The sequence below is a fragment of the Rhinolophus hipposideros genome (genome assembly GCF_964194185.1).
Source record: "Rhinolophus hipposideros genome assembly, chromosome: 18".
In the NCBI taxonomy this organism is placed as follows: domain Eukaryota; kingdom Metazoa; phylum Chordata; class Mammalia; order Chiroptera; family Rhinolophidae; genus Rhinolophus; species Rhinolophus hipposideros.
In genome coordinates, this window is record NC_138064.1 from 39,637,549 (window position 1) to 39,664,846 (window position 27,298).

Below are 27,298 nucleotides of genomic sequence, written 5' to 3' on the forward strand. Positions count from 1 at the left end.
AGAGAAAACTGGATTCAAATATACCTGATGAAAATTGCACTTATTTACAAGTACATGTGATTGTATATTGATCCTGCTGACCATTCCTTTAATATTATCAATGATAAGCCTTAACAACAACTTTACTAGAAGTAAGTGTAAATTTCTCAAGTGCATGAATAACACTCCTCTCATTTCTTTTCAGTGTCCAAGCAAAACCTATGACCCACTGATCAAATCCACCCGAGATTTTCCAGATGAGGTCATCAGTTTCATCAGGAGGCACCCTGTGATGTATAAATCAGTATATCCAGTTGCGGGAGGACCAACATTCAAGCGAATCAATGTAGATTACAGACTGACACAGATTGTCGTGGATCATGTTGTCGCAGAAGATGGCCAGTATGATGTAATGTTTCTTGGGACAGGTACTTAGAACTGGATTATGCTTTCTTTCAAAGGCATTTTTTAATATTAGACAAATAAAAGGCAAAAATATTTATTGTCAAAACAATATAAGTAATTATTAGCTAATGTCTAGTCAGTAAGTTTTTGTTGTTGTGTTCAAATGTCTCAATCTTTATAGGAAAACAACCCTTCACCCCTTTCCACACACAAACACACACACACACACACACACACGCACACCTGTCTCCTTTTCTCATTTTTTTTGTTTTTTGAGGTTTTAAGTACTTAGGGATTTTTGAAGTACCCTTCCTGGGGAATTCCCCAGATCAGGATACATGCTTCTTTTTCTAGGCGGGTTACTTATTAGTCATTATTTCTTAAAATTGCATAACACGTGCTTTTAATTGCCAATCCTAAATATCTCCCAGCCTTTGTGAGTGTTCTTTGAGATTTCACAATATATTTGTATATTTTGATTGCAGTGGGCCTGCTATAGATTAGGTGTTCAATACATGTTTGTTGAATGACTGTGGACTAAAATTAAACAAATAGGGTAAAGCAATGTTTCTTTATTTTCAAACTTCACATTTCCCTTTCCCTACAGAGGTCTTTGGTAAGTCTTACCCCAAAGGATCTTTTCACCCAGTCTTGAGAATCAGTGACTTAAGTTGACTTAAGACGGCTTTTCAGAAAAGTGAAGCATTGCTTTGTAAAGCTCTTTAACTTCTTGGACTTTATTTTTCTCTTCCTTGAATTTTGTAGATTAACTATCACTTTCATCATTGGAACCCGTTTTATTATTTTTTTCCTGCCAACTCAATAATTACAAAATTAAGAAAAAATTTTTTCAGGAAGAAAACTATTGCTGATTTAGTGTATCTCAAAAAGAAGAAACGTGCTATCTAATAATATGTGAATTCCAATGGCAGTAGATAATGTATCATTAAAACAAAAGCACTGCATCTTACGTATGTAATTTAATGGATCAAGCATTGCATGAAGATAGAAATTAATAGGTTTTCAAGGAATACATATTTTTATTGGGATGGTTTTTTAGGAGTGCAGATCAACTTTAGAATAATTTTATCTTATAAACTATATTAATTCTACAGAAGTAAGGTTTATTAGAAAGAGTGTGTGTAATAGTGTCCAAGCAAGAGCTTTCAAGAAACTGATCAAACTTGGGTATGTTGCAGATGGCAATACTGAGGCCCAGAAAAGAAGTTATGTCCCCAAGGCTACAGAGGTTACTCCTGATGCATTAAACATGAAATAATTAGGTTGTCACTGATTCCAATGAGTTGGCCACTTAATTTGCATGATCCGTCGAACGCTGATTCCTAGATCTTGAACATTTCAGTGTCATAAATGCCACTCAGCCACTAGGTGGTACTGCCTAACTTTTACTGAAAAAACTACAAGGATACTAAGATAGACAGGTATTGAATTATGACATTTGGAAAACTGTATATTTAACATTTTTCAAAGATCCTAGCATCATTTAAAAACAGAGATGAACACTCCAGACTATTTTGTGCAAACAGGATTATTACCATCCATGTTAATATGCTCCCACCCCGGTGCTCAGACATTCCAAACACATCTGTTTTTATTATCATTTCAACCGATATTTAAATGAGACATATATATGTCTTTTGTTGGGAATCTACTCCAAGCATGTGTCTTTTAATATTTTCTTTATAAACCTGTTTTTTTTTATGAGATAAAAGCTGTAATATTTCAGAAAGGGAGAATCCTGTACATTAAGCTTCAGTTCTTGCATGATTTATTTAACCTGATTTCTTGAAAGGCATTTAAAGAAAATCTAGGGGAACGATGTAAAGGTTGTTCGGAATACGCTTACAACTAAACATTGAAGTAGAAACAGTAGGATACATGGGTAATGTATTTTTTTTTCAGACATTGGAACAGTCCTAAAAGTTGTCAGCATTTCAAAGGAGAAATGGAACATGGAAGAGGTAGTACTGGAGGAGTTGCAGATATTCAAGGTAAACCTCAGTCAAGAGTTCTGGGGAAAGAGATGGGGAAATTGAGCAGCCCTTGATATACAACACATTTGTTTTAATACAACAACTCTTTTCCTGGAAAAGTCTTTGCAAATAACTCCTTTATTTTCCTTTTCCTTAAGCAATGGAAAAAGTTTTAAAAGCAACTAAGAATAGGGCTCACCTTTCCCTGTAGAATACCACTGAATTGAGGGCTCATGGGGCTGCCCCTCATTATTGCATTCTCTGAGCATATGGTCAGACAAATTGCCACAGTAGATGAAAGTCTGGGGTCTCTTTTACTATCCAGATGCTTTTCTACTTTATAAATTTTACTTTTCAATTTTTCCCCAATTGAATTTGAGAAAACTGGAAGAGTATATAAATCAAGTGTCCCTGCTTTTCCATAAGGAATATTTTTTAAAACAAAGGTTGTATGATAGTAAGTCTCCATGTAGGCTAACCTCCCCTCATCCCCCCAAAGAGTTGGTAGATCTAAAATAATAGTTCTCCCGATTTGAGCAATGTCTTCAGCGTTTAAAAATGAATTTGAATTGTGGCATTCTTTGTAGATGTTTAGTGGTACTCAATTTAAAAATATTATCTGAAAATAACATTAGAAATACAATTGTATTTCTCAGAGGAGCTTCTAAAAATAGCTGTGCTTTTTGTAACATTTTTGTTGAAACAGTTTATGAAATGGACTGTTTCCCTGTAAACCACTGTTGCCTTACAAGAGAGTAGCGCACTCATGTTAATTAACATGCTGGGTTCCGCAGAATCCTGTTTACACTGTGAGGATAATAGTGGTCAAGGAGTTAACAAGAACAAGACCTGCTATCTGGCGTCTACCAAAAACAAAACTGTGAGTGGTTCCTAAGGGAGACTCCAACTGATGTTAAATATAAGTGTGAACCCAGGGGCCAAAAAATAAAGTTCCCACAACAAATATAGGCACATTAGAATAAGTCTCACTCAGTGGTTGTTTGTGGTCAAGAGGAATTCTTTGGATTCCACTGCTAAGATTAAATAATGAACCTGTTTTCTTAATCTATACCAAAGTTATTGGCTAGAATTTTCTCACTTAAAAAAACAAAATAGCACATGGTGACAGGTAGCAGTCTAGTTTCTTTCTTTTTCACGTGGCTTTCCAATTCTCCCAGCACCATTTATTGAAGAGGCTGTGTTTTCTCCATCGTATGTTTTTGACTTCTTTGTCAAAAATTATCTGTCTATATTTATGTGGGTTTATTTCTGTGTTCTCAGTTCTATTCCATTGGTCTGTGTGTCTGTTTTTTCTGCCAATACCATGCTGTTTTGATTATTGTTTCCCTGCAGTACAAGCTAAAGTCAGGGAGTGTAATACCTCCAGCATTGTTCTTTTTTCTTAGGATTACTTTGGCTGTTTGAGGTCTTTTGTGGTTCCATAAAATCTGATGATTTTTTTGTTCTATTTCTTTAAAAAAATGCAGGGTAAACGGGGTCAAATATATGGTGATAGAAGGAGAACTGACTCTGGGCAGTGAACACACAATGTGAGATATAGATAATATATTACAGAATTGTACACCTGAAATCTATGTAGCTTTACTAACAATGGCCACCCAAATACACTTTAATTTAAAAACAAATAATTTAAAAAAATTCCTTCATATATATTTTCTTAAATTTTTGTTGTCTGTTAATGTTTGTAAATATTGACTGGCGAGAAATGAATGATAAACAGATAACAGGTAGATGGATAGATAGATAGATAGATAGATAGATAGATAGATAGATAGATAGATAGATAGATGATACATTTTAAAACATTTTAATTAGAAAGCTTTTGTGTTCATGTATCCGATTTTATATTGCATACACATAGACATATTTTCTACAAATAAAAGTGGCCGCAGTTTATATCAAGAAACCACACCCATCAGCATCTTGCTTGCAGCGTGCCATAAAGGACATGGTCATTCACAAGGAGCATTATAACTCCTCCGAACGCTGCTCCTTGAACAAGTTTTTGAACTACTGATCTAAGTAAGAGCAGAAAGAGGTAATAAATAATTATGGAGATGTTCTTGTCAACACTAGTTTGAATTATATGGAAGCAGTTAAGATAAGCAGATTTAGAAGAAGGAAAAACCTTGTGAGTAACTAGGAACAATTTTCAGTGTAGTGTTTCTCATGCATTTAGGTGATTTTCCTTTAATAAGATACTTTAAAATAACTATTTTGATCATTTCATTAAGGTAGAATCTCTACACATTGGAGGGAAATAGCAAACATTAAGATCTTTTCCTCCCCTCTATATCAGAGCCTTGAAGTTTACTTCAGTGATCTTTAGTACACGATAACATACTGACTGCTATAAAAGACTGTTAATGATTAATAACATTTAACTTCTATTTCCAGCACTCATCAATCATCTTGAACATGGAGTTGTCTCTGAAGCAGGTACTTTTCTAATTTTTGTGTAAAAATTAACCACAAAAGCAACAGGTTGCTTGAGTCAAAGTTCATTTTAAGGGAAAACCCAATGAAATTGGAAGTTAAAAATAAATATCAATAATATAAAAGCCTTAGATTATGTGTTTCTTTTATAACTGATTAGAGCCTATTGTTTCAGCCTTGCCTTAGGAGAAATGAAAGCAAATTTCATTAATTGAATAATATATTCTCCCCTTCCCTTGGCTCTTGAAAATGGAGCTCACTTTTCTAGTCCCATGAGGATGTCTTTCTGTCAAGACCATAAGTAATTCATGTAGAAGACCAGCCCTAATCATTAAAAATGGTTTTTAATCAGGGAGTCTAGGAATTAGATTACGAACTCTGTGGTGGCAAATAGCCCAAGAGTTAACCTCCAACCTACCACTTAATATTTGACTCCCAGAATTCATTTCCTCAACAGCAAAGTTAGAAAAATAATATCCACCTCCCAATAAATAGGAAGCTGCATGCAAACTTCTGGGTGGAGAGCTTGTACATTATAAGTGTGAAGTAGATGGTAGCTAGTAATAACAACACTAATATTTATTATGATTTCACAGTTCTTGGATATGATACTCCAAGTCCCAACTGATTCAAGAGATTTAGACTTGCACTCCTGTTTCTATATGTACTTTCTAAAATTTAAGAAAGTCATGTGATAATATGTTTAACATGAAGGTGTTGCTAAAAGTATCTTAGACTACTATGCCTTGTATGGTACAGGGATTATTAGGGAAAAGAACTTGAAATGAATCTGGGGAGATAAGGCAGAGCAAGATTAGGTACATCTTTGTATGTCCTCCTAAGAAGTTTAACAATTTTATCTAAGGATAATAAAATCTTTACAAATTTTAAATGGGGAAATGCTGTGATAAGATTTTCCTTTTAGAAAGATCAGTCTGGTGTGGCAGTGTGGAAGATGGATTGAGCCTTAGGTTAAGAGGTGGGGGTTGCTGGAAAACAAGGCGGGAGCTGACAAGTAATCCAGGAAAGAAACGATAAGGACCAAAACAAAGGTAGTGGCAGAGGAGAGGGAGAGGAGGTAATAGATCAGAAAGTTCTATAAGAGAGAAAGGAAAAGATACGGTGAGAGACAGAATGGGACAAGAGAGATTTACTGTCGACTCCAGCTCTCTAGCTTTGTGTCTTGGGTGGCTGGGAGGGAGCCTCTTACCAAGTTTGGGTAGCAGGAGTAGATTTAGGGGAATCCATGTGTCTACATTTATGTTGTTTTCAAGACACCTCTAAGTCTGTACAATAAGAAGGGTTCAGCAATGAATGAGAATAAAAAGAAAGAGACCCCACATTTAATGCAAAGAAAGGAAATCATCAAAGAAGACAAAAGACAGCCAGAAATAAGAAAGAAGAACCGGAGAAAGTGAAGGGGGTTTCAAGTCCTTAGTATGAAACACTGTAGAAAATTTCAGTAAAAACCAATACTAAACAATGTATATTGCATTTAACCACCAGGAAGTCTTAACTGACGGTTTAATGGGTGGTACAGATATAAGACAAATTTCTGTAGGTTGAGTACGTACGTGTACTTGTCTGTTATTTGTGCCAATATCTATTTTCTCATTTTTCCCCCTCCATTTAAAGTCACACTATTAGTTGACCGTGAGTTCTGTGAAGGCACAAACTATGGCTTATTTACTTGTATCATCCCTCCTACCTCCCTCAATACATGCACTCCAATGAATACATGTAGGGAGCAGTGCATTATTCTGAGGACTTATTTTCCAAATGTAATTCTATTTGCTAGGTTTTTCAGTATTCTGCAGCCTTTCATTTGTGATGTGGCATGCCTCAAGTCTCCTTAATATTTTCTTCACAACGATACTAAACGCTTTCTCTCCCACTTAAAACCCACTTTCAGTCAGGGATCTGTAAATACTTTGTTAACAAATGAAAAGGTTAGGTTAAAACCTCAGGAAAGTTTTACAAATCTCTTTCTAGTCATTTCTCTTTTAAGAAACCGTGTCAGGGGAAGACCATCAGTATTGCCTATAGCATCTGTGCGTGATATAATCTACGAAAGAGTATTTTCAACTATTGGGAAAGAATTTGACATCTTCATTCCTCAGTCTAACAGCTGGTTTTTGACCTTCTTAAATCACTGCCAAGGTTACTCTAGTTCTGTAGGATGCTGTCCATTTCAGTATCAACATCTTCAAACCACCATCCTACCAGGGGTAGAAGTGATTGACTTATGTTACTCTTTGTTATGTGTCTGTACAAATGTTTATTATGGGCAGGACACCTGAGGAGACAGATTTAGATTTGTGATGTGGTATTCAGACTAGTCTGAAAGATGCTTCTAATTCATTTGTTTTGCCTGCTTTGCAGCAACAATTGTACATTGGTTCCCAAGATGGATTGGTCCAGCTCTCCTTGCACAGATGTAACACTTATGGGAAAGCTTGTGCAGACTGTTGTCTTGCCAGAGACCCTTACTGTGCGTGGGATGGAAACGCATGCTCTCGATACACCCCCACTTCAAAAAGGTAAGAGGCACACAGAGTTAATATGACACCTTCTTTTCTACACAATGAATATTTCACACAAATACTTTGTCTTATAATTTAAATTAAAGAGAAAATATCTAGAAACCATGGTATATAGTAGGAATATTAAAACTAAAATATTATTTTATAGTTTTGCATAAACCAAATTTTGAAGGAGGATAAAAAGAATGTTCTGAAATTCTGAAATGTGGAACTTTTACAAATTCTGATAAATTGTTTGCATTCTGTTCCTTCATCTATATTAAACACCAATAAAAGTTTGGTGCTTTTTACTACTTTAACCTTTCTACATTCCTCCCTTCTTCCCTTCTTATTTATAAATATGTATGTACTCACTGTTTTGCATATAATGTATAGTTACATGTGTTTGTAAAAGTGTAGATTATATACAGTCCAACATATCCAGTGACTCGGTAAAATTTCTCTTTTATAGTAGTAACTCTAACTTGCCCAATTTTAGCCGCTCAGCTATACTTAAACATCAAACTGCACCCTGCTGTTTGTAGTTCATTGCTTTATGCGCTCTTAAAAACAATGTTATTTTGTGTCAGTAATTCCCAGCTAGGAATTTATGCTACACACACGTGGGCAAAAGCACCACAAAGTTACAGGTTCAAAGATGTTCATTTCAGCACTGTTTTCAGTAGCAAAATTAATGGAAGCAACCTGACTGCTCATCAATATGACTGATACTGGCTAAATATATTATAATTATTATTTTTAAATGTGGATTATAGTAACTGTTTTCTAAAGTATTGTTCAAAATATATTTTCCTCTAGGTAAAAGAATCACCAATTGTATATGATATTTTTTTTTTTAAATCTTCAGGTCTTTATTAACAAAATAAGATAACAGGGAAGTGTATGTTAGTTCCACTACTACCTATGCACTTTTTCTTTTTGAAATTTTACCAATTTGTCAAATTACAAATTTTAGGGATCACAGAGTGAATGTATAGTACAGCAGCAGATACTGCTTAAAATTAGGAGGCATTTAATATTCCCTGAAATCTCTGAATTAAATGTGAGTGGGGATTATTATAAATTGAAAGTAAAAAGTCACCAACATTTTGTTAGTTTTTGGCCAACATATGCTTATCACAGTGAGTATTTGGGGAATGCTTTTCTGTTCTACAAGCTGAAAAACAAGAATTCTCATTAGTTGGTAATGAACCTTCAGTTTGATGAATTGACCCTGTTCCTTAAGAAGTCAAGATTTAAAAACATTCTTGACCTGTGTACCTTATACCATCATAATTCTTTCTCCTTTTTCACAAGACTGTTTCTATGATCTTGCAGACATGCCACTGTGATGTTTTCCCTTACCTAACATAATGTCCATGTGAGCCCCCAAAAATGTGTACGATAGATAATTTCTTTTTTTTTTTTTTTTTTATAGTCTTTGGAAGAGTCCTAAGATTCTTCCATTTTTACTCTACTTCTGAATACGCTCATTATGGTCTCTATGTCTTGTATCGCAGCCCCTTGGTAACACTTGGGCATAGGTTTTTGGGCAAGTTGGAAAAACAGAGCCATTCCTTTTGAAGATTCCTTACTCTCCCTAGTGTTGCCAGACTGCAGAGTTCAAGTCTACAACACAAGTGCTTGTGGTTTTTCTCCCCTTTCCTTTCTTTTTTTTTTTTTTTTTTTTTAATTAATTAATTTATTTATTAGTTTCAGGTGTACAAAACAAGGTAATACTTAGACGTTCATCATTTATATCCCTCATACTGTGAACCCCCCTCCCCCCATCCACTATCCCTCCAACCTCACACTGAACCATCACATTATATATATAAAATTATAGTTGGCATTCATTAATCTTTAGCTTCTGATGTACAATGCCATGATCAGGTATCCACAGTATCCCTGAGGTGGTCTCCCAAATAGGACGCATGTCCATCGGATACCCAACAAAATCTTTACAACATTATAGAATACCTTCCCCAAATTAATTTTCAAAAGAAAAACCCTGAGGCCATCTTGTGGTTACCAGCTGCTTCCAAATCCCTTCACCTTTCCCCTTATCCCCAACCCCCTCCCACACACCCATCTAACCACTCTCGGTTTTTTCTCTGCGTCCCCAAAACTGACTCTGATTAGTTCATTCACATAGTCTTTTCTTTAGATTCCATATATAAGTGAGATCATATGGTACTTGTCTTTCTCTTTCTGACTTATTTCACTTAACATAATGTTCTCTAGATCCATCCATGTTGCTGCAAATGATAAGATTTCTTTCTTCTTTATGGCTGCGTAATACTCCATTATACAGCATTGTCATCTAGTCAGCATTGCCCTCAAGGAACACCCTAGATACTGCAGAAGGTTTACTGTGACTTCTGTGCTCTCAGAACTGGCAACATAAAATAGCCAAAGCAAGTGAAGACACACTGCATTTGTGTAATACATGTTTAATTCAGATGTATCAGATTTTTTATACAATAGTTACTATTCTCTCTTAAGGAAAATATGAAACAATAATTCAGGAATCCATTTATTATTATTATTATTATTATTATTATTATTTAATTCAGGAATCCATTTATTATTATTATTATTATTATTATTATCACTACTATCAAAAAACAATGTGAAATACGTATCAGCAGATAGGAGTAACATCTACCCATTCACACCATACCAAACTTGTAGTTTTATTTCAAATGACAGTATGTAACTTACTGCTTAATCAAATCTATGTAATACTGAATCTTCATACGATAAGGTGTACTTTCCTACCCACTAACTAAGGTTCGTTTATATCTTATTACTTTCCTAATGACTGATGGAGAAAAGAGGGTAGGGATGGTTACCCGCATTTGATGTATATAAAAATCTGGATTATATTTATTGTTAACCTATCCTATTGTCAAAAGTCAGAGAAAAAGAACAACCTGTAGTGGTTAAATAAAATTCAGATCATATTATTGGAAAAACAGAATTACTATTAGGACTCTACTACTACTGGTATTTGAATTAATGTTCGAGTGGTTAGGACATTGACATGCACTTAAGTGGAGCAGTAAGGCAAGCATAGTTCTGCTTCTGCCACTGTTATTAGTATTAGACGGAAATTTTGTGTATTCCAGGTTTCATGCTTGAAGTTCTAAACAGTTTAATCCCTTTTCCATAGGCGAGCTAGACGCCAAGATGTCAAGTATGGAGACCCAATCACCCAGTGCTGGGACATAGAAGACAGTAAGTATAGGCTTAATATGCTTTTCTCCCATTTAAAATTTTAAGCCTAGTCTCTGTGTCTTTTTACTATATGACTTAAGCCATCTATTATAGAGGAAGATCTCATTTTGTGGAATGCTTATGTTCTGGAAAAGCAATAGGAGATTTTACAAATCAACATTCAGCCTATGTGCCTAAGTGAATAATCCTTTGTTATTCATTTCACTGTCTTTTATTATATATATATATATATATATATATATATATATATATATATATATATATATATATATATGTTTCTTTTTTACTGCCTTATCCTATCCATCCCTATAAAGTTTAAAAACTGCTATTAGAAATAAAGCAGGATATAGTCCACAACATATGGACATTTACAGAAAATTCTAAGAGACCCTCCCAAAAAAGTCTGATCAAAGTGTAAGCACTTATGAGAAAGAAGTTTTAGGTAAACTATGCATTATTTGTATTCACTTGCTAATTCAGGTATTCATTTAATCAGTAAATATGTATTAGTGACTTCCACGTGCAGATACTTGTCTCAGGTATACTCCTTAGAGAGCTTACAATTCTTTGGGGAGGCGCAGTTAGTGATTTGGGAGTTTAGCGAAAAGAGAGATTACCAGAGGCTATGTGGTTCAGAGAAAAATCTCGTAGCAAAGTGAGAGTCTGAGTGTGAGAAGCACACAGGGAAGAATAGAGAGGAGGTTTGTTGACTAAGTGTGCAAACAGAGAAAAAATTCTATGGAATTACATATTCCAGGGCTTTAGTTACTTCCCACTGTTAAGCTCTGCCATCAGTTCGAAAATATAAGTGCACTCACACACATCACACACACACATGCACATACACACATACACACATACACAACACACATATAGCTGGAGGAAGAAAAGAACTACCTTACTTTAATCACATTGTTCGGAACTATCCAGTATGAATAAACAACCCAAATTTCACAGTCTATAACTGATGGTTCAGCAGTGTTTTCATAATTTAAAAATGAAACAGTTATTTCCAATTTATAATTTCATTCTTCTGAAAAATAAGCTCAGGTCTAGAATCCTATTTTGACGTCTAATTCTTACGTGTAGGTGATTTACTGTCATGTCCAGGGGTTTATTTGGCACTCATCACTGTGTGCAATGTGTGTAGTTTTCCACATATACATATGAGATGTATCAGCAACTGTCATAGGTATTGACAATATATCAATATCTTTAAAAAAGATATCAACAAAAAAAAACAATCTGTGCATTCATGGAACTTTTATATTCAAGCATATATTAGCGGACAGAACAGGCAATAAACATAAGAACAAGTAACAATATGTGATGTCAGATAATAATAAATGTTATAAAGAGATATAAAACACAGTTGCTGCCTAAGGCACTCACAATTATTGCACCTACTTTACTGTCACTCATTCTTGCTGGAACCCATTGCACACAGGCTTTTCTAATCATCACCATCACTTTACCCAGTTCATTTTTTGTCAAGGTGCTCCTTGCCAAATCCAATGGCCAATTTTGGTTCCCATTTTTATTTAATCTCTAACTCCTTCTTCCTTGAAACACTTTCTTTAATTGACTTCCATGCAGTGATGTGCTGGACCAAGTTCTCATAATTGTTGACGATTTAGGAATTTTGCTAGTTGCTTTTAACTCATTGGTAGTTTGAATTAGCCACAATGGGTGTTTTTGCACCAGGAAAATCAGCAGGCCCTACAAATCAGGGTCTTTTGTTTTCAGAGATGGTGTCCCAACACACCTACGCTTCATGATACGACATCCTTTTAGTTTTCCTCTCACCTTCCAGGTTGCTCCTTCTGAGTGTTCTTAGCTTCCTTTTTCATCCCACCATCTACATATCTAATCTCTGCCTATTTACTCCTTAATACTATCAATTTCAATACTATCATACTCCCAAATTCATAGTTCAGTTCTGAATCCTCTCCTGTGGGTAAAACTTGTATGCTTACATGCCTACTCCAGAGCCCTTCTTAGATGTCTAATAAACGTCTCAAATTATATCTGAGAAATAATTATTGTTCGTTCTCCGAAGCTTATTTGTTCTGTAGAATTTACCATATTCATAAGTAACACCACCATTCACCCAACTGCTTAGGTCCAAAGGAAGCCAGGAGTCATCGTTTGATTCTTGTCTTCCTTTCACGTCCTATCTCCAACCTCTCTGTGGCCACAACAGCTCCTTCTCATCACCTTCATGGATGCCAGCCCAACCAAATCTACCTTCCGTACCTCTCCAGTAGCTGCGGGACGGGTCTCCCTGCTTCCATGCTTGCCTCCCTGCAGTCTTTATTCCACTCAGTAGTCAGAGTAACCTTTTTAAAAACTTCAGTCAGATCCTATTATTCCCCTACTCAAAATCTTTCACTACCTTCTTAGAACAATTAGTAAAGAACCCATAGCCTTTACTGTGGCCAACAAGACTCTTGTTCTTGCCTTCCTTCCTTCTTCTTTCTTTCCTTCCTTCCTTCCTTCCTTCCTTCCTTCCTTCCTTCCTTCCTTCCTTCCTTCCTTCCTTCCTTCCTTCCTTCCTTCCTTCCCTCCTCCCTTCGGTTATTACTTTCTTATATACTGTGATACTGCATAATTACTAATGATAGAAACCAGAAATGCATGTAGATGAACTGTAATTAATAATGTGAAACACATCTGATATTGTTAAAGTGACTAATACTTGATTTCAGTGGTTATGTCATATATTTGTTATAAAGAAATATTCCAAATATATCATTACAGTCAAAATTTTTTACTGTAATCTGGAAGATTAAAATATTATCTTCAAAATTATTTTACACTTAATGAGGAGATAGTCTACTATTTTAGAACATTTTAAATAATTTTTGCACCTTTAAAACTGATAGTAATAGAATATTATATGATATGTGTAAATGTGTGTATTATATGTGCATATACACATACCTACATATATTTTTAAATCAAAAAATAGGAAATTGAAAACAGAAATGAAACTCAGATTAATGGAAGCAACAATAAAATTTATTTTCAGTGAAATTGATGCAGTGATGACTTGATGTCAGTGGGTCCTTTTTTTTTACTGATTTGAAAAAGGATTTCATGCAGGTCAGCTCACGATTTCACTTCTCTAGTTGATTTTACACATTCATCTTTCTCTAAATGGACAAATACTTTGGTTGAATCAGTCTAATTGAGTTTCCCCTGAGCCTTTGCCCCTCACCTAACAATCAACCTGCATCTTCCCTGCTTTGTTCGTGACTCTGTTTGCTCAGGAAAATGGAATCTGTTACTATGAAATGATGCATGTCTGTGTCTTCCGATCAGCACTGGTGATCTTTCTGTGCATTAGCAATTGAGTAACTGGGAAAATTGTGGTTCTAATCTGTTGAATTGGCAGAGGTAGTGGCTAGATTACAGGTTTCAAATGGAATCCACACATTTTGAAGGGTAGACTAGACAGACAGATCATAATGGTGACAGTATGCTTTGCTTCACCATTGTTGATGAAACACAAATAAGCTCAAAAGAAGTTGCTTAAAAAAAAGCCTAACCATTGAGTATATATGCATTTGTGCCTTTTGCTGATAATTTTGTGTGCTTCGATTTAGGATTCACTTAGGTCCCTTAAGCCTTGCTCTGGTTTATGCCTAAAATGCTAAGTAGGCCCATCTGCAGAATTGAGACATCTGAATATATGATGAAAAAGTACATGTTTGGGCCAAGCTGTGCAGCTGTCATTTTTTATTTGATCAAATTTGAGCTACAGATCTTAGATCACACATGGGACACAGCCTTTGGCTACTCTGGATGGAATGTATTTCAGATGGTGCAGTTGATTTACGAGAATAAGGTGTCTGAGACACTGCTCCGTGAGCATCTCACTAACTGTCCTATAGCAAATGCATGTTGGGCTCAAGTATCCCTCTTTGAATAAAAGAACATACTTCTGTAGATAATATAGATAAGGTCCTGATTATGAGTATTAACGCATGTAGCTTACTACCATCATTATAAAATTTAATCAAGTCTAGTTCACTGTACTTACTTTCCTGATATCAAAATGTCTCAGTGTTTTATGGCCAGCTCTGTGGACTAATTTATAATAGAATATCTCTTTAATGGTGGAGTAAATTGCTCTTCCAGAACTATCTACAAAATTGGTTATATTTTATACAAATTAAAAGATGTTAAAGCATTAAAATATGTTAATGTTTTATTCTGTTCAGCTTAGAGAAAGAGACTCCGTGTTTAGAGTTAGATCTTGTGACTTCTTATTTTAAAAAAATCAATTGCAAATAATTGCTATATTGATGAGAGTGAAAATTGCAATGCTGGAATAGTTTTAAAAATCAATCCATTAGATAATATTTGACTTTTAGGTAACGATATTATAACATGCATTTCCTTTCTCTTTAATAATGTCTCTGAATTTCCCCCCATGGCATCTGTTCTAAATCAGTCTATTTTCCCATTGCTTTTAAAATCAGGTCAAGGTTAATCTCCTATTCCATGTTTGCTTTCCAGGCATTAGTCATGAAGCTGCTGATGAAAAGGTGATTTTTGGCATTGAATTTAATTCAACTTTTCTGGAATGTATACCTAAATCCCAACAAGCATCTATTAAATGGTATATTCAGCGGTCAGGAGATGAACAACGAGAGGAGGTAAGTTATAGCCATCGTAGAATACTCACCTTGAGGGAAATAGTATAAAACTTAAATCAAGTTTTGGTTTAAGAGATGTTCCACTTTTAGAGCCATATGGTGCTCTCATCATTATTTGATAAAAAAAGAAAATAACAGCTTAAACTAACAGCAAAGGTAACAATACCTTTGAGATAAGAATAGGCAAACTTAATGCAAATGTGTTAATAAAATAAATTTAAAAGCAGATTAACTGTTTAAAAATAAATCTATATGATATTTTTTCAGATTTTTATTTCTCATAGATTGTCTCTATACTTTAGAACAACTTCCTGATCAAGAACAAGAACACATTTCCTCCCACCATAGCACAGTGACTAAATTTTAGCTCAACTTGTGTTCAATTTAGATCATAAAATGAAAAATGTCAAGTATGTTTAAAAAAATAAATGAAATATCTAACTTTATCATATCTTATGAACAGTTGGATAAGTATCTGGACATATGTACCTTTTTACTCTTATGTATTTAAATTAACAGAGGGAAAAGGAATATGGATGTTCTATTTATCTTTTGACTTTTCTGTTTCTGGCTTTCTAACGTGTGTGATTGAAACATATCACAGATTTTGGGACGTACATAGATATTAATTTAATGGGATGAGTTTGAGTAATCTGAAAAATCCTGTATTAATATTAATTGAATGTCATGAAACAAAGGTTAATTGGCAGAATTTTTATTTTTCTACTTCAGTACCTAAGAGAAACCACTGATACTCAATTTTAGTTCTGAAATTCCCAATATTAAACCAAGGACACTTAATGAGTAAGGGAATGAACATGGGATTCAGAATTAGATGTCTTGAGTTGAACCATAGTCTTTTGTCCTTCAGTAATATCATTGAGCCCCTGTGGGCCAGAACTTCATAATTGTGAACAAAATAAATTCAAAAGTTATTGAGAAAATACATATAAGAATGTGAATTTCAAAGCAAAAGATTACTCACAAGTATAAAATACACATATAAAATTGCTTATTCTCCCTATCAAGGAAGAATATATAAATATATTTCCTATGTATAAAATAGGAAATAGCACTGATCATGTGCTCAGCTAGACTGCTGAGGATTTATGGGCAAATTGTAACTTTTCTGATGTCCAGTTTCTCTGTCATATAAGGAGATGGGCCAAATGTTTTCTAAAACACCAGCCTCATTGATAAGTCTATAAACATTTAAAATATTTTATGTAATCATTTAAATATTAATATAAAACAGTCGTTCTCAATCTTAGGCAACTTTGCTCTCAGAGCATTCACATTTGGCAACTTTTTTGGTGGTCACAACTGGATGGGTGGGTCGAGGGTCCTACTGGCATCTAGTGGGTACAGGTCAGGGATGATGCTAAACATCTTACAATGCACAATCCCTCACAATAAAGAATCATTTGACCCAATTTCAGTAGTGCTGAGGTTAAGATACCTTGGAGTAGAAGAATCACATTTTATCATAATAAATTGGTTTAAGGATACATGCCACCATTATATTAAAAAGTTATATCATTCTTTCCATCGAAGATCTTTAATGAAGTCTTCAAGTTATTCTGTCCAAATTATGACACTCAACATACTTAATACCAAGGGATTAACTTCATTCATTATTATGTCAAATTTCTCCAATAAAACTTGATTTTTCATTATTACTGATATCCATAAATTGTAAGATTATGGAATATCCATACTTATACTAAATGTTTATTTTTAATGGTCCTGTTTTACCAATATATATTAAAATATATTTGACATGCAAGTTTACTTTCTTTCAACACATAAAGCATTGACATTTTATCCAAGAAATATTAGCATATTATTTGATTTTATATAACATGCAGATTTTCTTTTCAATACATTGCAACATTTTATTTTTAAATATCCCAAACCATCATTTTAAATGTTATAGTTAATAAAGCTTGATAATTTATTTTCCGTTACATATAATTCTTGAATAATGATTTTTCCTCCATGGTAAATTTAATATGACTTTTTTAAAAAACATGTTACTCTGCTTGGGGTAATTTCCCAATTATAGATACATATATTTGCCTCGACATGTTTGCATTCACATATTTTATATTCCTGAAAATACTATGCATTACTTTAGCTTACCTGTTAACAATATATTATACAGTCATGGTGGTACCGTGCTCCATGAATTTCAATGGAGTAGAAATCGTGTACTTATTGAATTTTACTTAAAAGTATCTTAGCTCTAATATTTCAACTGGCATTTTCATGTATCTTTGTAAATAGGTAGTTACACAGTATCCAGGATATGCAATCCTGCTTCCTGCGCTGAGGAAAAGGACAAAATCCACACTAGGTTTGAAGTATTTTTCCCAGCAGGATATCTGGTGCTCCTTACCAAGGAGGTCACTTAGAATCTTTCATCCACTCAGAAAAAAGCCTGAGGGAGGGTCCAGATCTCCTGTGGCACAGAGGCTGTCACCAGATTATTCTCTGCCAGGGGGAGAACATTTCCTTAGTGAGCTGTTTCACAGTTGGGTGCTGTTGGAAGGTCATGAGTCAGTTATCTGCTGACTTTCCTATAAAGCTGTGCTTGAAATTGATGATGTTTATGCTGTAACTAGTGGGTTAATCGGCAGTCCCCAAGCTTCTTCTGAACTCTTGAGATCTGAATGAGTAAAAGAAGCAATACCTCATGATATTTACGGTAGAAATTTTTTTCTGTGGATTTCAGAAATATTTTAAAGGCATCTTCAAATATTTTCATTTTTCTCTTTGTAGATCTAATTTTGTTTTTGTTCTTTTTATTATAAAAGTAATATAAATAGTTTTGAAAGTATGATAAGATGCGCAGAACTGAGGCCTCTAAGCATAGATAAGCACAAATACCATTTTGATGTCTATCCCAGCCTTTTTCCCACTAACCATTACATTATGAACATTTTCCATCCTCATTCAATTTGTTTTATTAGTCTCAGGTGTACAAAACAATGTAATAGTTAGACATTTACACCCCTCTCAAAGTGATAAACCCCTCCCCCAATCTACTATCCCTCTGACATTGTATATAGTTGTTACAATTCCATTGACTCTATTCCTTATGCTTTTCTCCACATCCCATGACTATATATATATATTAAATTATAGTTGACATTCAGTATTATTCAGTGTCAGCGTCAGGTGTACAGTGCAGTGGTCAGACATCTACACCGTCCACGAAGTGGTCTCCCTAATAAGCAAGTGCCCATCTGACACCCTACAAAGTATTTACAACATTGATCATATTCCCTAAACTGTCTTTCATATCCCTGTGCCAATATTGGGGCTACTAATTTGCACTTTCTAATCCTCTCACCTTCTCCCCCATCCCCACCCCCCATTGTCATTCAGTGTTAATACCATGTTTTCCCTGCCTCCCCCTTCCAGTCTTCTGAAGCCACAGTTATCAATGAATTTTCCATGTTTTATTTAAGTAGCTCTTATTTTCTCCTAAAAAAAAAAAAATGTAATCAACTTTCCTATATCAAAATCTTTCTCCACTTTCCTAACTAGGACAAATACTTTGAAAAAAATAAGTGAGTTAAAGGCTTTAATTATCTTTATGGCTTGGGATAAACAAATGTATTATTGCTAATTTCCCACCAAAATCATCATATTATTGCCTTTTCTGAACTCCTGAGGGAAAATTGTATATTATAATTTAAGAAAATCATTATTTTGACATGGAAAATCATCACGGTGTGTTAATGTCTATTTCTTTGAATATTAGTGGGTGTGAACTTATACTCTCATGTTTTTTGTCTACTGGTTTCAATTGTAATTGGCGAATTGCCCTACCTGTCATTTGCTTAATTTACATCAATGTATTTATTTAAAATTATTTTAGCAAAGCTTTATATTTTATATATACATATTAATATTTTATACATATAAGTTCTTATTATATTATATACCTCTAAAACTTTTTGTGTGTTCCTACCGTACAAAGATTTTATAATCTATATAACCAAATCTATTGATTTATATCTACATGATCTCTATTATTATGCTTAGAAATTTGTTCTCCAATGAAACAAAATATATTTTTCTAGTTGTATTATGACTTTATTTTTACAGTTATACTTTACATTTACTCAAAGATATTAAATTAATCTAGGAGCTAGTCATGTATAAATTAATTTTTTTTTTCTTTTAAATAATGAGCCGGTTGTCTGAGCACTATTTTTAAATAAGTCTTCCTTCTGTGTTTGTTGAAGAAATGAGATATTCTTGAAGCCCTAGTCACTTCTATGACATGTGCAATGCTTTAGCTATGAAAGAGCTGACAGGTGAATTATCTGCACAGGAATTGCCATTAGGCTGCTATTATCGGAGAATGAGGTCCCTGACCTTTACCTGCTGCTTAGTACCTAAATGTCCTTTGTCCCTTTCCATGTTACTCTTCTCATTTTAAATGAATTGCCCTTCACTGAAGATCTACATTTAATAATGCCAAATATATTATCCTTGTTCACATTAGGCAAATGGATAGTCGACCCCAGTTCAAGCATGGTTTTGATTTGTAAGGTTGAGCAGTTTTTACTTATTATTTCTAGAGTGGAGAAAATTCCAAGAGTTTAAATTAGTGGCCAGAGATTACATTATCTCTTTGTAGAGGAGCTGAATCTTCTAAATTGACTGTGCTGACATTTCATTGTGGAGATATCGTCTGCATAATGCGTCCTATTTCAGCATGGAATGAAAACATTACAAATAATGAGAATGTAAAGTAGGCAAATATTACTGAACCACTTAATTTCTGGGCCACAGATTCCTATCTCTAGATTGCAAAAATCCTATGAAAATATGTCAATTCAAAACGTATTTTGTTATAGATATCATTTAATTAAAGGCATATTTTTGAAATTTTTGAAAGGAAAAAAAAAGCACTTAAACGATCTGACAGACATTAGATAAATCCACAAAGCCTAAAATTTATTAAAGCAAGTTTTATATCTGTAGGTCAACAACCAAAGAAAAATTAAGCATTCTGTGGAAGAAAGGAAAGGTGAAGGATCACAGTGGAGTAATGAAATGCCAGGTGTCCATAAAACTCTTCCTTCTGTGGGGACAGAGGTAGACTGGGAAAGAGGGACAGGAACCAGACTTCAGAGTAAAGCAACATAAACAGAATACAAGAGAATAGCAAAAATAATGACAAAGTGTGGCATAATATGTGTGAAATCAAAGTCATAATTTCTTCCTGTCAGAAGATTAAAGAACAATGAAAAGTAGTGAGTCAGAGCTGTGACAATCTTTAAAGCCACATGAAACAGTTTAAACATTAGCAAGAATACTGTTATGAAAAGGAAATCTACGAATGTACTGGAAATGAAGTTACCCTCTTTGATTGTCATGCTAATAACCTTATGCCTTTTTCTATTAAGAGAATTACAGAAATAAAGGTTTCAGAACATCACCTCTCTAGCAAACTGACAGTAGTCCATAATGTTGCTAACAATACTTCACACTTTAAACTTCAAAGAGCTTTATTTTTACCACCTCCCCCCACAAAAAAAAAAAAAAAAACACCATATGCTATGTCATCAACTTGATAAATGGGAGACAAAGCAGGGAAGATAAATGAGTCATCATAGGAAGCCTAGCAGATAAGGACCAGAACCTAAGCTATAGTCAGTGTTTTATGTTCTAAGATGTATTTACAATAAAAACAAATAATAATAATTTCTATAATAAAATTATTTAAAGGAAAAAATATATCCAGGATGTTAAATTTCAGATTGATATTCCTGTTTCAGATTGGTCTTTTAGAACTCTACCAATTCAAATATATATTTAATTTAGGCATGAAACTCCTATGGTTACTGCAAATGTAAGTGAATTCAAGGTTAGTTTGTGTTACAATAGCATTTAAAAATGTCTGATCCTTTAGAATAAAACCCTTAAAAAAAAAAAAAGTACTGCATACGCAACTCACCAAATGGGCCAAGTGAGGGAAACAAACAAACAAAACCCAATGTGGGGATTCAGTGTGGAGCGAAGTCAGGGCTGGAGACCATTCGGCCTCATTAACCAGGGATCTGAGCTGTGACCTGCCTTTGGCCTCACGTGGTACCCCGCCAGCTGTACTTCTCTGGCACAGAGGGTGGTTGGCCATATACTTTTTAGTTAACTGGGCTGGTAGCCAGAGATGTTTCTTTTCCTTTTCTCATATTTCCAGAATTCAGGGATTTTTCCTACATATTTTTCACATAAAGATGCAGAGCTTCGTCCACCCATTGTGAATAAATTTAATTTAGCCGTCTTTATGCCTCCTTGATTTCCATCAACTAAAAGTCTCCAACACAGGGGCAGATGTGTACACTGGGAAACCTTCCAGACGTCTTTGTTGTTGTTGTGAGCCACTTAACAATACTCCACATTAAACAGGGCTCTTGTGTCGGTAAACATGCCTTTCGTTTGACTGAAGATAGGTTCTCTATTCACACCACCAGACTGGGGGCCAGGCAAGCTTACACGTTTGAATTGCCTTTCAGTAGTGTTGTTTCAAAGGGTAAAGTGCATCACATTTCAGGAGAGGTTCCTTTTGTTCACGGAGTGTTCTCACACTTGAAATCACATTACTGTGCCATAGTGTATCAAGGTATGGCAAATATTTCCACAAATGACATAGTCTAAAGTATCATGTACATAGCACACAAAGTATCAAAATTCAATCCAGGCTCAAAAGAGAAATTCAGCTTTCAGTGTTGCTAAGCTTCTTACAGCTCTAACACCCAAAAGGCTGTTTCCATGCCTTTTCATTTGCCTTTTAACAAGTCACCACTTATAGTTTCCATGTGCTAATCAGATCATTTATTTGGTGACATTTAAAAAAGAGAGGAAATTCCTTTGGAATCATTGTTCTATTCTACATTACAGGTAGGACACAAATTAGTATCTGAAATCTCTGGAAAGGTGGTCAGTTGGTAGTTTCCAGTTTTCATTAATTTTTACAGCTTTTCTTTCCTATCTGTAGACTGGGGATGGGGGGAACTAACTCTATACTGTATTCTAAATGTTCAGTTAGATGTAATAAAATGCAAACATGCGTCTTTGGGAGCTATTACTTTAGTTGAATTTTTTTCACTCTCTTGAACTATGGCTGATTATGTTATGCTTGATGACAGAGAGATGGGGAATGTATCTTTTAGGTTCATCTAAGTAAAACTATGTAGGCTGTTATCATTTGCTCATAGCCCTCTCTGTTTTTCATTTATTACCTACATTTTTCCAATTCTGCAGTTGAAATCCGATGAAAGGATCATCAAAACAGAATATGGGCTACTGATTCGAAGTTTGCAGAAGAAGGACTCTGGGATGTATTACTGCAAAGCGCAGGAGCACACTTTCATCCACACCATAGTGAAGCTGACTTTGAATGTCATTGAGAATGAACAGATGGAAAATACCCAGAGGGCAGAGCACGAGGAAGGGCAGGTCAAGGATCTGTTGGCTGAGTCACGGTTGAGATACAAAGACTACATCCAAATCCTTAGCAGCCCAAATTTCAGCCTCGACCAGTACTGCGAACAGATGTGGCACAGGGAGAAGCGGAGACAGCGAAACAAGGGCAGCCCAAAGTGGAAGCACATGCAGGAAATGAAGAAGAAACGAAACCGAAGACATCATGGGGATGAGCTTCCTAGAGCTGTGGCCACGTAGTTTTCTGTTTAATTTAAAGAAAAAAAAATCTTTTCACTGCGAAAATACTGTCTTCTGTTCTGTACGTCCCTTCTACTAACTCATAAGAGTTTTCTATGGAGTTTTGCTAAGGCACAGAAAAATAATCTGAGTAAGACTATGTATGGTAAATATGGCATAGTGAGGGCAAATAGTTCATCTGAACCCATTTTCCAAGAACTAAACTTGTACCTGCAATGTGTCAGAATTTTCCTCAACATAGGAACTTACATTTGTAAATGTTTTATGTTGTCAGGTTTTGAATTTACGATGCCATGTAAATAAGTGAGCTAAGCAAGTATCATATTTGATATTGTACTGAGGTGCTTCATTTTCCTTGCATGGCCATTAAGCATGGAGTTTATCATGCTGTTGTGTTATATGTTCTTACGAACGGATATATCATTCCATTCTAGAACTGGCTGCCTTGTGGTAGGAATTGGAGGGAAGACGCAAATCCAGACTGCTCACATTATCAACAGGAACTTTCCCAGTCAGCCATTCACTCTTGGTGCATGGTTTAGGAATTTGGAGAAGTGCATTATTTCTTTCAGACCACAGGGGTTACTTAGTGTGGGACAGCACTGATTTACTGAAGGGTATAAATGCCCCTCCGAGGATTCCTTGTGACTTGTCAAGAGGAACAGGTTCACAGAGAGAGGTGGGTGCTCAGTTATGTGTTTTTAGATTATATGCTGAGATTTACATGGACAGAATGCTTGATAAATATTTTAGTACGATAGGGGAGAACATTTTAATAAAATCAGGGAAACATCATGATGTCTACTGCATCCTAATGGGAAGGCATACAGATGGGATCTGTTAGGAGACAGAAGGAAAGACAGCCATAAATTCTGGCTTTTGGGAAACTCATATCCCTATAAAAAGAAAGAGCAGTCACAAATAAAGTGAGTGAAATGTAATGTAGCTTATTCACCAGAGTATATGTAGCTGCCAATTTATAATCCATCTGTTAAAAAAATTCTAGATTATAACAAACTGCTAGCAAAGTCTGAGGAAAAGTAAATTTTCTAAAGGATCTTGGGAAGAAGGAACACAAATTTATTTACAACCAATGGGATTTCAGTATGCACTTTCTCTCTTCAAAAAAAATAATCATACTCTATAAATTATTTCCATTTACTGCTTTTGTTCTTTCCAGAATATTGAGTCATTGGATTTTATTTGCGTGAATAAAAAAAAAAATATATACATATATAGAGATAGAATTAAGTAGACAACAGTGGTGGGGGAACAGGGAGGTATATTTGTTGAATAACAGAACAAATGCAAAAATTTTGACAACGGGAAGGGTTAAATTAACTCTTTGACATCTTTTTTTCTCACAATCTTTTTGCATTTCTGAGATTATAGGCTCTAACTCAAGTAGCATTGTTTTAGTAATTTAATAATAAATAAGCCTAATGCATGTAAAGAAAACAAGCAACATAAACATCTTTTATACTTTGTTAGCACTTTCAAATATTTACAATTTGAATTTACCTCTGAATATGCATGGTATGGTTCCTGCCTATTTGAGCAGGACTCACCTTTCCTTTTTAAACACAACTCTTAGCCTTCTTCTGTTTTGCCTTTTCACGCCCTTTTTAGTGTGAAATGAAAAATTAGTCACTTCCTCACATGGAAGGCAGCTTTTCAGAAAACTAAATAGCAGACATTTCTCATTTCTCATGCATTCTACGTGTCTTGAAAGAAAAGCCTCTGAGAACCCATGTGATTAGTACAGAGTTCAATATCATGTCTGTAGCTGGCTTTATGTTCAAAACATTCTATCTTACATTTCACTTTATTTACATCGCTTACCTATCTCAAAGTAGTCACACTGATAGATGAGGTTAAGTATCCCTTTTTGATATGAAACTCAAAATATTTGTAGATGTTTCAACATAAGGAAAACTTACGGATTTAAAAAGAAAAAGCAAACCAGAACAAATCACTCTTTTAAAAAATACTTAATAATAGTTGTAGTAAAATCAGACTACTAATTGACTATTGTAACAAGAGTATTTGTAACTACTGATTTGCTGGGTTAAAATGTTCCAGGAGCTCATAACAAGTGCAAAGCAAATAAGTGGGAGCATGTTTTATTTTTCAAAGATTTCCAAATATTTGTATATCAGACAATAATGATCAAGTTATGGATGATGGCTTTGAGAAAATTACGTGGGCTTAAATGTTAGGATTGACTTGTGGATATAAATTTGTTTTTCATCCAAATATGAGTGTCCAAGCCATTTTTAAATTACTTCTTATCATAGTTATTTAGACAAAATTTGGGGAACCTATTTTACTGTACTGCTAATAATCTGGCTGCTTTGGATCTAAAACTCTTAATTTATGATAAATATATATTTGAAACATTGTTAGTAAAATAAAATGTCATATGATAATAAAGCAACATATGGGCAAAGATTTACATGTATTTATAAAGATAGAGGACATCTAGGCTATGTTTAATTTTTTTAACCCTTTAATTGCCTAGAACACTTAGAGGAACAGTGTGAATGTATTAAATCTAGAGATGAGACACAATATGTGCTTCCTCACAACTGAAGAGTTTACCAAATTCAGAAATAATGAAACATAAAATTATAGGTAATAGTTTCAAATACATTTGCCTAGAAATCAGCTCTCTATGGAGAGGTCTTAAAATGTATATGTTTATTCTTGAATTGATAGTTTTCTCCCCTGTTTTGAATACGTATGTCTTTGACTGGCAGTCTCAGTCTCATCTGCAGTTCATTTCAGCTATTTGTGCTGCTAAATGCAATCCTGCCTGTCTGCATTCATTCACATTCAATTTATTGGGAATTTTAGTAGTTTGTGTAGAAATGGATAGTTAAGTAATTAATTTATATAGAACCCTTCACCATCCCCCCCACCCCACCCCCATCCCCTGAGAGCTGAAAACGCTACATTCACATTGCTAAATAAAACATTTTTGGAAATCAGCCAAATTAACAGAAGGAATGATAGTCATAAAGAAATTTAGGAATTTCTGAAAGCCACAACAATACTAGAAGAATTATAATTCACACAAAATCTCATCAATCTGTTGGCTCAGTAATACTCATTTACAATTTGCTGCCTGCAAAATTGCCTTACTTTTGATTTTCACCTTTGGTCTGTATTTTGGTTCTTTATATTCTATCAAGTTTTGTTCCTGCTGAATGGTATAGATTAAACAAACACAAAACCAACAAACAAACAAACACCAAAATCATTTGCACTGGCCAGTGCCTCTTTCTTGAAACATTATCAAAATTAAAATTTTAAGGACAATTTAATACCATCTAGATGTCCACAGAATATTAAAAACATAAACACTGATATTAATTTAAATATTTTAAACTTAAAGGCATATTTCATATATATCATCAATAAAAATGAAAATCAAAACTGAAATAGCTTCCCTTTAGAATGTTACACTTTTTTTAGACACGTTGGAATTGATTTGTCTTATTCAGAATGGGTAGCTTAGAAAAAAGATATTTAAAGTGTTTTTATAGAAATATATATTTTTGTCATAGAAAATGACCACAATATTTAAATAATTTCACTAACATATGAGGTTAAAAAATAAGATCTAAAATGCCAACATGCTACACATTGACAGTGCAAAGACAGGAACATGTACATGACTTATACCTCTCATTTAAATATTCTGTAGTATAAAGTATTTATAATCAGTTTGAGATAGATGATTTTGGGGGAAAGGGCAAAAAATCTGTCAGTTCATTGTGTAATTTAATTCTGGAATTGTAAGTGGTTAGCTATCAATTTTGAATTAACAGTTTTGCTATTTTAAAAGAACTGTAGTCTTGTAATCTAAAATAATTGAAATTTGTTAAATGTATATTTTGATTGTACTATAATAAAACACAAACATTAGTATTCTATGGTTATAAACAGAATATTGGCTTGTGTGCAAGTTTTGTTTTCAAACCCTAAACACAGTAACTAAATGTCATATGTAGAATTGCACTAAATCAAATACCAAAGAAAATATTTCCTGACAATTTTCAGTAGATATATTCTGCACTGTAAGTATGCAATAATTTCCAAAGAAAAGAGAATGTCTCTAATTAATACAATTATATAGTTAAGCTTTACTGTGATATAAATTTACACTTTGGTGGACTGAGACGACATTATTATCACAAGTAACTACTTTTAAGACTTCCAATGATTATTTTACAATTGAGATTTTAAATTACTCATCTATATATTTAGCTGTGTGAGTATAATTTACTAAAGGAGTAAACTGAGGGTTTTTTTTGCTTTTTTTTTTTTG

At 34.2% G+C, this 27,298-nt stretch overlaps 1 protein-coding gene across 1 annotated transcript in view; it reads left to right on the top strand.

Moving 5' to 3' along the window:
* The window catches only part of SEMA3D (semaphorin 3D), a 203,475-nt gene extending 176,565 nt beyond the window's left edge, over positions 1-26,910 (top strand). Inside the window, exons 12-18 of the mRNA XM_081079723.1 lie at positions 185-407; positions 2,308-2,396; positions 4,797-4,838; positions 7,218-7,375; positions 10,533-10,597; positions 15,122-15,261; positions 22,546-26,910. Coding sequence (XP_080935849.1) covers positions 185-407; positions 2,308-2,396; positions 4,797-4,838; positions 7,218-7,375; positions 10,533-10,597; positions 15,122-15,261; positions 22,546-22,965 — 1,137 coding nt within the window. The 3' untranslated portion in view covers positions 22,966-26,910. The remainder of the gene's footprint in view (positions 1-184; positions 408-2,307; positions 2,397-4,796; positions 4,839-7,217; positions 7,376-10,532; positions 10,598-15,121; positions 15,262-22,545) is intronic.
* The last annotated feature ends 388 nt before the right edge of the window (positions 26,911-27,298 follow it).